This window comes from Procambarus clarkii, chromosome 27 (genome assembly GCF_040958095.1).
Source record: "Procambarus clarkii isolate CNS0578487 chromosome 27, FALCON_Pclarkii_2.0, whole genome shotgun sequence".
Classification (NCBI taxonomy): Eukaryota; Metazoa; Arthropoda; class Malacostraca; order Decapoda; family Cambaridae; genus Procambarus; species Procambarus clarkii.
In genome coordinates this window covers 12,275,525-12,289,918 of record NC_091176.1, presented here as the reverse complement: position 1 = coordinate 12,289,918, position 14,394 = coordinate 12,275,525, and the positions used below count along the sequence as shown (strand labels likewise).

At 50.9% G+C, this 14,394-nt stretch overlaps 1 protein-coding gene across 1 annotated transcript; it reads right to left on the bottom strand.

Annotated features, from left to right (window-relative positions):
- Positions 1-2,461: 2,461 nt before the first annotated feature.
- On the bottom strand, positions 2,462-8,023 carry LOC123762771 (collagen alpha-1(I) chain-like). The gene is made up of 2 exons (XM_045749530.2): positions 7,241-8,023; positions 2,462-4,348 (listed from the first exon to the last, which is right to left on the bottom strand). Exons 1-2 carry the CDS (start codon positions 8,021-8,023, stop codon positions 2,462-2,464), a joined length of 2,670 nt encoding a protein of 889 aa, XP_045605486.2.
- Positions 8,024-14,394: the final 6,371 nt, after the last annotated feature.

The window sequence follows — 14,394 nt, the reverse complement described above, 5'->3', positions numbered from 1 at the left end:
TATCAGAGACAGGTAGATTGCACTTAAAAGGAATGTTAAGTTTAATGCGATTGTAAGCATTGTTGCTCAGCCAATTATCATAAAAGGAGTGAGTTGGTATGTCGGCACCAGTCAAAAGGGTGTTAACAGCACTAAATAATTTGTCTCTGAGCAATGCAGGAGATGTAGGGTCTCTCATGACTTTAAGACAAAAAGTGGTGTTGACTTGCATTATTCTCTCTAGTATGGTTGGAAGCTTCAGTTCTTCCCTCATGTTGATGATTCTTGTGCATCTTGGGGCACCAAGAATTATCCTCATGGCCTCATTCTGTACTACTTCAAGTTTGTCCAACACATAGGAGGGGAAATTAATTAAGTGCAGAGCATTATAATCAACGAGAGATCTAACGAACATTATATAGAATAGTCTAGCATATTTAATATTGATACCAATATTCTTACCAGTAAGTGTTCTCAATGGTTTTAGTCTTTCTTTTAACCTACGGTGTAGATCATTTACAATGTCACTGTTAATACCAACTCCAAGGTATTTGTGCTGCCCACACGTTTCAATGTTCAGGTTGTTGACCTTGAAAGTTATAGGGACATGAGTTTTCTCTTTGGGATGGAGAACTCTGGATTTAGTTATAGAGATAACAAGACCACATTCAATGCTTTTAGCAGCGAATGAATCAAGTAGAGCTTGCAGTCTAGTTTGGGAATTTGCAACAATGCATATGTCATCGGCATAGCAAATGACGGCTTCGTCAGGTAGTGTGGGAATATCAATTGTTAATTTGTGCATCAGAACATTGAACAGTGTGGGACTTAGCACTCCACCCTGGGGTGTACCCAACTCAAAGGGTGCACAGAGTTTACTTTTTACCCCCTTGAAAAGGACTAAGGCGGTTCTGTTACTCAGGTATTTTTTTTTATTAACATATTAGGTACATCTGCATTAGTGCAGCTACCCTAGACTATATGAAGTGGAGTACAGTGTGTCAAAAAAAAAAAAAGCTAACTAGGTGATGCTAAAAAATCCCCATCACACAGGATGGTTAGTCATACAGGGCCATGTGTTTAATAGCCTGCACTGGCAAATTTTGGGTATACTGTGAGGATATCTTCAAGAATACGAGAGTGAATAAAGTAATTGCAAAGCTCCAGGTACCTCATGCCAACTGGTCTGAAAGGTCTAATAACTGGGCATTCAGTGATGTAGTGCGGGAGATCATGCCGTAGTTCCTGCTCACAGAGTTTGCAACTGGAGTGCTCAGGATTGGGAGATCCGTCACCTGCAGCCACCTGCCACAGGTAACGGTAACCCAACCTGATCCTTGCTCAGGTAATAGCAGTCCTCGGGAAATTAACTCTATGGAACACTCACGCCTGCTTTCGGGAGCTTATTTATTTATTTATTTATTTATTTTTTTTTTTTTTTTGTATTTTGCCCCAAAGGCAATTTTATTGGGCAGCATCACTCATCCGGTAAGTGAATATATTGCTTTAGAAACGTGTTCATCCTGAGTAAATATACCACCATAGATGCATGTACATCACCCCCTCCTCCCCACCAACACCACCCCTCCTCCCCACCAGGAGGAGGCTCAGGAATCTGTACACCAGTTGATTGACAGTTGAGAGGCGGGACCAAAGAGCCAAAGCTCAACCCCCGCAAGCACAATTAGGTGAGTACAATTAGGTGAGTACCAACACCACCCCTTCTCCCCACCATCACCACCCCTCCTCCCCACCAACACCACCCCTCCTCCCCACCCACACCACCCCCTCCTCCCCACCCACACCACCCCCTCCTCCTCCCCACCAACACCCCTCCCTCCTCCCCACCAACACCCCCCTCCTCCCCACCAACACCCCCCCCTCCTCCCCACCAACACCCCCCCCCCCTCCTCCCCACCAACACCCCCCCCCTCCTCCCCACCAACACCACCCCCCTCCTCCCCACCAACACCACCTCCCTCCTCCCCACCAACACCACCCCCCTCCTCCCCACCAACATCCCCCCTCCTCCCCACCAACACCCCCCCTCCTCCTCCCCACCAACACCCCCCCCCCTCCTCCCCACCAACACCCCCCCCCCTCCTCCCCACCAACACCCCCCCCTCCTCCCCACCAACACCACCCCCCTCCTCCCCACCAACACCACCCCCCTCCTCCCCACCAACACCACCCCCCTCCTCCCCACCAACACCACCCCCCTCCTCCCCACCAACATCCCCCCTCCTCCCCACCAACACCCCCCCTCCTCCTCCCCACCAACACCCCCCCCCCTCCTCCCCACCAACACCCCCCCCTCCTCCCCACCAACACCCCTCCCTCCTCCCCACCAACACCCCCCTCCTCCCCACCAACACCCCCCCCCTCCTCCCCACCAACACCCTCCCCTCCTCCCCACCAACACCCTCCCCTCCTCCCCACCAACACCACCCCCCTCCTCCCCACCAACACCACCCCCCGGGTGTCAGACAGGTCCTCCAGCCTGACTGACAGGTCCTCCAGGCTGACTGACAGGTCCTCCAGGCTGACTGACAGGTCCTCCAGGCTGACTGACAGGTCCTCCAGGCTGACTGACAGGTCCTCCAGGCTGACTGACAGGTCCTCCAGGCTGACTGACAGGTCCTCCAGCCTGACTGACAGGTCCTCCAGGCTGACTGACAGGTCCTCCAGGCTGACTGATAGGTCCTCCAGACTGACTGACAGGTCCTCCAGGCTGACTGACAGGTCCTCCAGGCTGACTGACAGGTCCTCCAGGCTGACTGACAGGTCCTCCAGGCTGACTGACAGGTCCTCCAGGCTGACTGACAGGTCCTCCAGGCTGACTGACAGGCCCTCCAGGCTGACTGACAGGTCCTCCAGGCTGACTGACAGGTCCTCCAGGCTGACTGACAGGTCCTCCAGGCTGACTGACAGGTCCTCCAGGCTGACTGACAGGTCCTCCAGGCTGACTGACAGGTCCTCCAGGCTGACTGACAGGTCCTCCAGGCTGACTGACAGGTCCTCCAGGCTGACTGACAGGTCCTCCAGGCTGACTGACAGGTCCTCCAGGCTGACTGATAGGTCCTCCAGGCTGACTGATAGGTCCTCCAGGCTGACTGACAGGTCCTCCAGCCTGACTGACAGGTCCTCCAGCCTGACTGACAGGTCCTCCAGGCAGACTGACAGGTCCTCCAGGCAGACTGACAGGTCCTCCAGGCAGACTGACAGATCCTCCAGGCTGACTGACAGGTCCTCCAGCCTGACTGACAGGTCCTCCAGGCTGACTGACAGGTCCTCCAGGCTGACTGATAGGTCCTCCAGGCAGACTGACAGGTCCTCCAGGCAGACTGACAGGTCCTCCAGGCTGACTGACAGGTCCTCCAGGCTGACTGACAGGTCCTCCAGCCTGACTGACAGGTCCTCCAGCCTGACTGACAGGTCCTCCAGGCAGACTGACAGGTCCTCCAGGCAGACTGACAGGTCCTCCAGGCAGACTGACAGATCCTCCAAGCTGACTGACAGGTCCTCCAGCCTGACTGACAGGTCCTCCAGGCTGACTGATAGGTCCTCCAGGCAGACTGACAGGTCCTCCAGGCAGACTGACAGGTCCTCCAGGCAGACTGACAGGTCCTCCAGGCAGACTGACAGATCCTCCAGGCTGACTGATAGGTCCTCCAGGCTGACTGACAGGTCCTCCAGCCTGACTGACAGGTCCTCCAGGCAGACTGATAGGTCCTCCAGGCTGACTGACAGGTCCTCCAGGCTGACTGACAGGTCCTACAGGCTGACTGACAGGTCCTCCAGGTTGACTGACAGGTCCTCCAGCCTGACTGACAGGTCCTCCAGGCTGACTGACAGGTCCTCCAGCCTGACTGACAGGTCCTCCAGGCTGACTGACAGGTCCTCCAGGCTGACTGACAGGTCCTCCAGGCTGACTGACAGGTCCTCCAGCCTGACTGACAGGTCCTCCAGGCTGACTGACAGGTCCTCCAGCCTGACTGACAGGTCCTCCAACCTGACTGACAGGTCCTCCAGGCTGACTGACAGGTCCTCCAGGCTGACTGACAGGTCCTCCAGGCTGACTGACAGGTCCTCCAGCCTGACTGACAGGTCCTCCAGGCTGACTGACAGGTCCTCCAGGCTGACTGACAGGTCCTCCAGCCTGACTGACAGGTCCTCCAGGCTGACTGACAGGTCCTCCAGCCTGACTGACAGGTCCTCCAGCCTGACTGACAGGTCCTCCAGGCTGACTGACAGGTCCTCCAGCCTGACTGACAGGTCCTCCAGGCTGACTGACAGGTCCTCCAGCCTGACTGACAGGTCCTCCAGGCTGACTGACAGGTCCTCCAGGCTGACTGACAGGTCCTCCAGGCTGACTGACAGGTCTTCAGGCTGACATGTCTGTAGCCCAACGTCAGTTTCCGTCCCGAGGTCCCTGCGTGACGACACTGCCGGAGTCAAGTGGACTGCTCCTCCCAGTTAGGATTCAACCATTGTCACGGTCTGAGGACGCCACTACCTTGCTACTGTGTGTTTAGCGTCCCCGGTGGTATGAGGCTTTCGTGTATATTAATGTTGTGAGCTGTCACTGCATTATGATAAACTGTTCAAGCACATTAAGTTCGTGTTGGGTAAAAGGCCAATAAACCTCTGGAGGTTTATCATCACATTTAAGTACCTTTACATTTGTACAGCTGCCCTTGACTATATGAAGGGCAGAGAGTGCGTCAAGAACTTCCTCCGTGACGCTAAACACCGCCGTCACACAGGAAGGTTAGTCACACAGGGGCCGTGTGACTAATAGTCATCACTGGCACACACTGGCTGCAGTATGACCATATCTCTCAATAAAGATTTTTTTTTTATTAATACATGAGGTACATCTGCATTAGTGCAGCTACCCTAGACTATATGAAGTGGAGTACAGTGTGTCAAAAAATCTAACTACGTGATGCTAAAAAATCCCCATCACACAGGATGGTTAGTCATACAGAGACATGTGATAAGTAGTCTGCACTGGCAGACTCCGGATGCATTTTGAGGATATCAACAACACAAGATTGAATAAGGCAGCAGTGGTAATACAAGTCCCCATCTCGCAGGATGGTTAGTCATACAGGGCCATGTGTTTAGTAGCCTGCACTGGCAAATTTTGGGTGCAATATGAGGATATCTTCAAGAATACGAGAGTGAATAAAGTAATTGCAAAGCTCCAGGTACCTCATGCCAACTGGTCTGAAAGGTCTAATAACTGGGCATTCAGTGATGTAGTGCGGGAGATCATGCCGTAGTTCCTGCTCACAGAGTTTGCAACTGGAGTGCTCAGGATTGGGAGATCCGTCACCTGCAGCCACCTGCCACAGGTAACGGTAACCCAACCTGATCCTTGCAACCACTCAGAATGATTTCCATATTTGTGAGAGTAAAATCTAGGGAAGTGACACACAAGATATGAGCCTCCAGGAGGTCTCGTCCATATTGGCTGTGATCAAGAGATTACTTACGCAGAATATACTAACATGGCACTAATTACCACATCTTAATTAGATGTTGAGCCACTTAGATGAAGATCTTAACCCCCCCCCCCATCTTCCCCGTCTCCTCCTCCACCTACTGAGAATCTAGTCCTTCCATAATACGTGTAAGTGGTGGTCGTACCAGCGACCATGTGGCCAATTCGGCCTCTCAACTAATACTGCTCATTTTGAACGTTGTGGTCCCCCAACGTACAAATTACAAGGTACCATGAAAAGTAGCGGATTCACGATAAATGCTCGTTTTCTATGCACCGGAGGGTTAGGGTAGGCGGGTTGTCTGGGTTTGTGCGTTTGTGGTTAGGTTATTGTGTACATTGTGGCGCATGATGAGAACGGTGCTGGTGAGACGACTGTGTGGTGGTGAGAGACGACTGTGTGGTGGTGAGAGACGACTGTGTGGTGGTGAGAGACGACTGTGTGGTGGTGAGAGACGACTGTGTGGTGGTGAGAGACGACTGTGTAGTGGTGAGAGACGACTGTGTGGTGGTGAGAGACAACTGTGTGCTGGTGAGACGACTGTGTGGTGGTGAGAGACGACTGTGTGCTGGTGAGACGACTGTGTGGTGGTGAGAGACAACTGTGTGCTGGTGAGACGACTGTGTGGTGGTGAGAGACGACTGTGTGGTGGTGAGAGACGACTGTGTGGTGGTGAGAGACGACTGTGTGGTGGTGAGAGACGACTGTGTGGTGGTGAGAGACGACTGTGTGATGGTGAGAGACGACTGTGTGGTGGTGAGAGACGACTGTGTGGTGGTGAGAGACGACTGTGTGGTGGTGAGAGACGACTGTGTGGTGGTGAGAGACGACTGTGTGGTGGTGAGAGACGACTGTGTAGTGGTGAGAGACGACTCTGTGGTGGTGAGAGACGACTGTGTGCTGGTGAGAGACGACTGTGTGGTGGTGAGAGACAACTCTGTGGTGGTGAGAGACGACTGTGTAGTGGTGAGAGACGACTGTGTAGTGGTGAGAGACGACTGTGTGGTGGTGAGAGACGACTGTGTGGTGGTGAGAGACGACTGTGTGCTGGTGAGAGACAACTGTGTGCTGGTGAGAGACGACTGTGTAGTGGTGAGAGACGACTGTGTGCTGGTGAGAGACGACTGTGTGCTGGTGAGAGACGACTGTGTGGTGGTGAGAGACGACTGTGTGCTGGTGAGAGACGACTGTGTGGTGGTGAGAGACGACTGTGTGCTGGTGAGAGACGACTGTGTGCTGGTGAGAGACAACTGTGTGGTGGTGAGAGACGACTGTGTGGTGGTGAGAGACGACTGTGTAGTGGTGAGAGACGACTGTGTGCTGGTGAGAGACGACTGTGTGCTGGTGAGAGACGACTGTGTGCTGGTGAGAGACAACTGTGTGGTGGTGAGAGACGACTGTGTGGTGGTGAGAGACGACTGTGTGGTGGTGAGAGACAACTGTGTGGTGGTGAGAGACAACTGTGTAGTGGTGAGAGACAACTGTGTAGTGGTGAGAGACGACTGTGTGGTGGTGAGAGAAAACTGTGAACTGGTAAGAGAGAACTGTGTAGTGGTAGAGAACTGTGTAGCAGTGTGTAGTGGTCTTGGTATTAATCTTGGGATCACTATTGTAGCTGTAAACTTGAACTTTTCTAAATTCACTGTTTTTCAAATTGAAATAAGTTTATTGAGGTACAAGTACACCCAAAGGGATGATGACACGCTATTCTCACACACGTTTCACTCTTTTTTGTGATGTCGAATACTTACTGAGGCAGTACTTTCTTGTCCTGGCCTCAGATACGTCGGCCTGAAGACCTTCTTCTCCAGGTTCCTGGAGGGCCTTCTTCTCCAGGTTCCTGGAGGGCCTTCTTCTCCAGGTTCCTGGAGGATCTTCTTCTCCAGGTTCCTGGAGGACCTTCTTCTCCAGGTTCCTGGAGGACCTTCTTCTCCAGGTTCCTGGAGGACCTTCTTCTCCAGGTTCCTGGAGGACCTTCTTCTCCAGGTTCCTGGAGGGCCTTCTTCTCCAGGTTCCTGGAGGATCTTCTTCTCCAGGTTCCTGGAGGACCTTCTTCTCCAGGTTCCTGGAGGACCTTCTTCTCCAGGTCCCTGGAGGACCTTCTTCTCCAGGTTCCTGGAGGATCTTCTTCTCCAGGTTCCTGGAGGATCTTCTTCTCCAGGTTCCTGGAGGATCTTCTTCTCCAGGTTCCTGGAGGATCTTCTTCTCCAGGTTCCTGGAGGATCTTCTTCTCCAGGTTCCTGGAGGATCTTCTTCTCCAGGTTCCTGGAGGACCTTCTTCTCCAGGTTCCTGGAGGATCTTCTTCTCCAGGTTCCTGGAGGACCTTCTTCTCCAGGTTCCTGGAGGACCTTCTTCTCCAGGTTCCTGGAGGACCTTCTTCTCCAGGTTCCTGGAGGACCTTCTTCTCCAGGTTCCTGGAGGACCTTCTTCTCCAGGTTCCTGGAGGACCTTCTTCTCCAGGTTCCTGGAGGACCTTCTTCTCCAGGTTCCTGGAGGATCTAATGTTCGCGTGCTCTAAAAGTCGTTTCAGCATCTTTGTAGTCTCCCCAAAACAATGTCCTGTCGGATCCTACTTAGTCCCTCAGGTCGTTAATAAGTCTCAGAAACAGACGGGTCCTAGCAGTTCCATCTTAACGCTTGGGCACACAGGGCAGCTGCAGTGCAGGCCGTACAGTGCCGTCAATCACAACACCATTCATCTCCAACACATTCCTCTACTGGTATAAATGTTATTGATATTCTATAATTTAATTAAGATTAATTAGATACGCATTGCATCGTGTTTTAACTTCAACAAGCGATTTACAATTAGACTTCCAGATATTGCGAGGCATGACGAACATCTTTAAAAAAAAGTAAGGAAATATAAGTTACATGATAATATTTGACCTTGTGTAGGGAGCACACTTGTACAGTCGGCGGCTGGCTGACACGCCGCTAATACACGAGTCTTGTCGTGCGCCACTTGTGGATGCGGTGTGCGGCCTTACTGAAGTGTGCCAGGGCAGTCCTTACCCATTATTATTGCCTTGTGTCTATTAAACAGCGTGTAAAGCTTGAAAACCCGCGCTTGCTGCTGCCTCGCACACCGCTCTGTTTAGCGTCACAGGGGCACAAGGTCGAGGCGCTGTAGGGGGGTGGGGGTATCACGCCTACCCTCTTCCCCGTGCGTGAATGGAAGGGTATTTATGATGCTCTGCATTAATTACGCGACACCGTAAGTCATCCCAGAGTAAATTGCACGCCAGATCGTCCATGTGATAGCTGGCTAGTGGAGCCTTCGTCCACGGTGTGGCTTACTGTCCCAGTGTAGCCGCCTTCACAAGACCTCGCTCCGGGTCCTGGGTGCCGAAAGCACTATATTACTCTGGTAATATACAATTACAGCTATTACTTAAAGATGGAGAGGTTGTGAAGGTTGGGAGGACTTGCACCAGTGCTGGAGCCTTTACTTCGGGCGCTGGAGGGACTGAATCTGGGTATTCCAGGCATTTTAATAGCCAACCCGAGGGACTGAGCTCATACATGTCAATGCTTGCAGACGACGCCAAGCTAATGAAGAATGTAAAACTCGAGGACTGCAGAAAGTTTCAAGAGGATTATGACAAACTCCAGTAGTGGGCAGACAAATAGTGGCTGCTAGAATTAAACTCGAGCAAGTATAAAGTAATGAAGATGGAAAAAGGGAGAAAGTAGATATCATTAGGTATCTTCCACAATGGTAAGGCAGCTGGAGGAATCTGATACAATATATAAACAGATCTGGGAGTGAATATAATTCCTGCAGTAACCCCATAGGTACACCAAACAAGATAACATGGCAGCGCATGGCAAGCTGACAAACATTAAAACGTCATTTAAAAATTTAAATAAGGATTCTTTCAAGGCAATCTTCACAGCCTATATTAGACCAATTTCGGAATGTGCAGCACCAGCCTGGAATCCGTACATTGTGAAATACAAAACCAAAAATGATAAAAATTGCGAAATTTGCAGCAAGTTTAGTGCCCAAATAAAAAGATCCGAGCTACGAAACTAGAAACACATCTCACAGCCTTTGAGGAGAGAAGACAGGTGATAGATTGCAACCTTCAAGATACTGAGGGGAACACACAAGGTCGACAAGGATAGTCTCTTAAAATTAAGACGAAGTAGGACAACAGGACACAAGTTGGAAACGGGAAACGCAAATGAGTTAAACAAGGAAATACGCGTTCCCTGAACGGGTTGACAACAAGAGGAATGCAGTGAAAGAAAAGGTAGTCAAGGAAGCCACCTCCATCCACAATTGTAAGGCTAAATTCAACCACGAATTCGAAACTCAGATTAGTTAAATTATAGCATGTTCTGTAGTCACTGTTGAGCAGGCACCATCCCCCACCCAACACTACTACTACCATCACCACCACCACCACCACCACCACCACTCAGCACCACTACCATCATCATCACTGTTACAAATGATATGAGTGGGGCTTCTATGGGGTACTGGTACTATTAAGGGGTATAGGTAGTTAGAAGACAGGAGTATCAAATATGGGAGAGCTAAAAGGCCCGGCCCCCAAAATAAACTATCCACAGTAGTAATAACTTGCTACAAGACCATATATGTTAGTCTAAGGGTTGATCACTGCGCTCCCACCTTGGAAGAAGAGATACTCTGTAATTCATGTACTTATTTATTAACCCCTTAACAACCCCCCATATACACTCACACCAATAACAATAATAATAATAACTTTACCACACTATCTTACGTTAAAAGCCTTGGTCCACGTAGGCAGGATACAAGGTTTACACTAATAACAAGCTAGGGTAAAGTACTACTGGATAAGCACTGAAGCTGGATGCAGCTTAGGGTAGTGAAACCACGTGGGACCCTAATACAAAACACAACACTTAGGGGTACCCAAACACTGGCAAAATACTATCCCCAGGTCTCCCCAATCGTTACTACCAGAGTAGGCACACTTACACCATATAATACTTAACTTAAGGGTACAGGAACTTCAGGTAAGGGAAATAAGTAAGAGGAGAAGGAAGGAGAGTAGGGATACAGCCACAGAGTAGGTCTTAACCTCACGCCACCAGCCAAGAGAAGAGCGAGCTCCTCGCGACCACCTGGCCTCCCTCATGTCGTGGTGCCGGAAGGAGCCTAATTGATCGTGCAGCTAAGCACATTAAAGATCTTCCCCTATGCAACGTATTGTTACTTTATGAGTGATTAGAAAGTATTAGTAAGCAAAGTTGGTGCCTATGTTATTATTTAATAATCAACCCCCAGCTCAGTCTTTAAATGCTCTTTGAGAAACAATAATAGTCTTACGTCTGGCAGGGAAGATACAAACAATTTCCATTCGAAATGCGCCAACTGTACTACTTAGGAAGTTTAATAGCTCAATTTTGACCTCTGGTTTCCACTGGAGAACCCAGGGTCGTAACACTCACACCACAACCCACCACCACAATCACCACTCATCGCCACACCATCACCACCCACAACACCAGACACCATCCATTACCGACCTATCACTACACATCACGACGCCAGCACCACACACCACCATACCAACACTACCACCCATCACCACCAGACCAACACCGCGTAAAGAACAAAGCCAAAATTGAGAAAGCAGAAAGGTTTTCAATAAAACTGGTGCCAGAGATAAGAGGGTTGAGCTACGAGAATAGACTAGTGGAATAAAATCTCATAATCCTAGAAAATAAATAGAACAGAGGGGATATGATCACAACATAGAAGATAATGAGGGGGGAATAGATAAGGTGGGCAAGGATAGCGTTTTCAAAATCAGAGAAGATAGGACAAGAGGATACAAGTGGAAGCTGGAAACGCAAATGAGCCGAAGTAATGTAAGGAAAAAATAAGATTCTAATTCTAAGAAAGTAAGACTCGTACCCAGAATGTACTGAGAAGAAGTTGTAGAAGCCACCTCCGTTGACAACGTTAATGACAGATTCGACAAAGAATGTCAGAATAGTTAAGTTCTAATGCATCAGGTGCACTAAGGGAAGTAGGGGGAGGCATGAGCCAGATCTCACTCCCCCAGGGTCACTATTAGGTAAGTACCCGCCCTCCCTCCACCACCCTCCACCACACACCACCACCCATCACCACACCCCACCCTCCACCACCCACCACCACCCCCCACCCTCCACCACACACCTCCACCCTCCACCACCCACCTCCACCCTCCACCACCCATCACCACACCCCACCCTCCACCACCCACCACCACCCATCACCACACCCCACCCTCCACCACCACCCATCACCACACCCCACCCTCCACCACCCTCCACCACCCACCACCACACCCCATCCTCCACCACACACCTCCACCCTCCACCACACACTTCCACCCTCCTCCACCACACACCTCCACCCTCCACCACACACCTCCACCCTCCACCACACACTTCCACCCTCCACCACCCATCACCACACCTCCACCACCCATCACCACACCCCACCCTCCACCACCCTCCACCACACACCACCACCCTCCTTTACCCATCACCATCCTCCACTACCCATCACCACTACCCACCATTATCCACCACCACCCTTCACCACCCACCACCCTTCACCACCCATCACCACACACTACCACCCTCCACCACCACCCTCCACCACCCATCACCACCCACCACCACCCCCCATCACCCCCCTCCACCCCCCTCCACCACACCCCCTCATATAAACTACCTTGTTAACCGACACGCGTCGTTAATAAATAACACAGTAAATAACTTAAATTAATTGAATTTAGTATTCATTAAAAAAATACTTCCACATGCGGACGGCGACCCGTAATGTGGCCGCGCAGCTGACGTCATCAACATACAAAGTACTCATGTGTGGTTTGTTATACATATTGATACCCATTGTTTGACCCGGCCGTGTATAGTCGGGTGGTTTGGCAGTGTATACTCCTGCACCGCTGCTCACACTGTAGATCAATACACTGAGAGTAATGACCAATATGACTGTTACTCTCTCACGTGGCGAATCAATTTGCGCAGAAATATTTCGACAAAGCCCAGATGAACTCTGGTCAGGAGCCCTGGAGTGATGGTGTGTCAGGAGCCCTGGAGTGAAGGTGTGTCTGGGGCCCTGGAGTGAAGGTGTGTCAAGAGCCCTGGAGTGAAGGTGTGTCTGGGGCCCTGGAGTGAAGGTGTGTCTGGGGCCCTGGAGTGAAGGTGTGTCTGGGGCCCTGGAGTGAAGGTGTGTCTGGGGCCCTGGAGTGAAGGTGTGTCCGGGGCCCTGGAGTGAAGGTGTGTCTGGGGCCCTGGAGTGAAGGTGTGTCTGGGGCCCTGGAGTGAAGGTGTGTCAGGAGCCCTGGAGTGAAGGTGTGTCTGGGGCCCTGGAGTGAAGGTGTGTCTGGGGCCCTGGAGTGAAGGTGTGTCTGGAGCCCTGGAGTGAAGGTGTGTCTGGAGCCCTGGAGTGAAGGTGTGTCTGGGGCCCTGGAGTGAAGGTGTGTCTGGGGCCCTGGAGTGAAGGTGTGTCTGGGGCCCTGGAGTGAAGGTGTGTCTGGGGCCCTGGAGTGAAGGTGTGTCTGGGGCCCTGGAGTGAAGGTGTGTCTGGGGCCCTGGAGTGAAGGTGTGTCATGAGCCCTGGAGTGAAGGTGTGTCTGGGGCCCTGGAGTGAAGGTGTGTCATGAGCCCTGCAGTGAAGGTGTGTCTGGGGCCCTGGAGTGAAGGTATGTCTGGGGCCCTGGAGTGAAGGTGTGTCATGAGCCCTGGAGTGAAGGTGTGTCATGAGCCCTGGAGTGAAGGTGTGTCTGGGGCCCTGGAGTGAAGGTGTGTCTGGGGCCCTGGAGTGAAGGTGTGTCTGGGGCCCTGTAGTGAAGGTGTGTCTGGAGCCCTGGAGTGAAGGTGTGTCATGAGCCCTGGAGTGAAGGTGTGTCTGGAGCCCTGGAGTGAAGGTGTGTCTGGAGCCCTGGAGTGAAGGTGTGTCTGGAGCCCTGGAGTGAAGGTGTGTCAGGAGCCCTGGAGTGAAGGTGTGTCTGGAGCCCTGGAGTGAAGGTGTGTCTGGAGCCCTGGAGTGAAGGTGTGTCTGGAGCCCTGGAGTGAAGGTGTGTCAGGAGCCCTGGAGTGAAGGTGTGTCAGGAGCCCTGGAGTGAAGGTGTGTCTGGGGCCCTGGAGTGAAGGTGTGTCTGGGGCCCTGGAGTGAAGGTGTGTCTGGGGCCCTGGAGTGAAGGTGTGTCTGGGGCCCTGGAGTGAAGGTGTGTCTGGGGCCCTGGAGTGAAGGTGTCATGAGCCCTGGAGTGAAGGTGTGTCTGGGGCCCTGGAGTGAAGGTGTCATGAGCCCTGGAGTGAAGGTGTGTCTGGGGCCCTGGAATGAAGGTGTGTTTGGGGCCCCTGGAGTGAAGGTGTCAGGAGCCCTGGAGTGAAGATGTGTCTGGGGCTGTATATATGACGTATATATACAGCCCCAGGTGTATATATGTATATGTATGTATAAGATGTATATATGTATACGTATGTATATGTACATGTATGCATGAGTATGTGTACATGTATATATAACATTAATAATTTTGTAACTAACGCCAAAAGATTGTTATTTGCTTAGCTAAACGAACTAGAGTTTCAGTTCCTGAACCGATTATGTGCCTCTGTAACCCTTTACACCACCGCCCACGGGATGGGTATGGGGTGCATAATAAAGAAGGAAATTTAAATTGAAGATATTTGTGTTATATATATATATATATATATATATATATATATATATATATATATATATATATATATATATATATATATATATAGATATATATATATATATATATATATATATATATATATATATATATATATATATATATATATATATATATAGATATAGATATATTGGTGTATACTGGCAGCAGGTTTTCT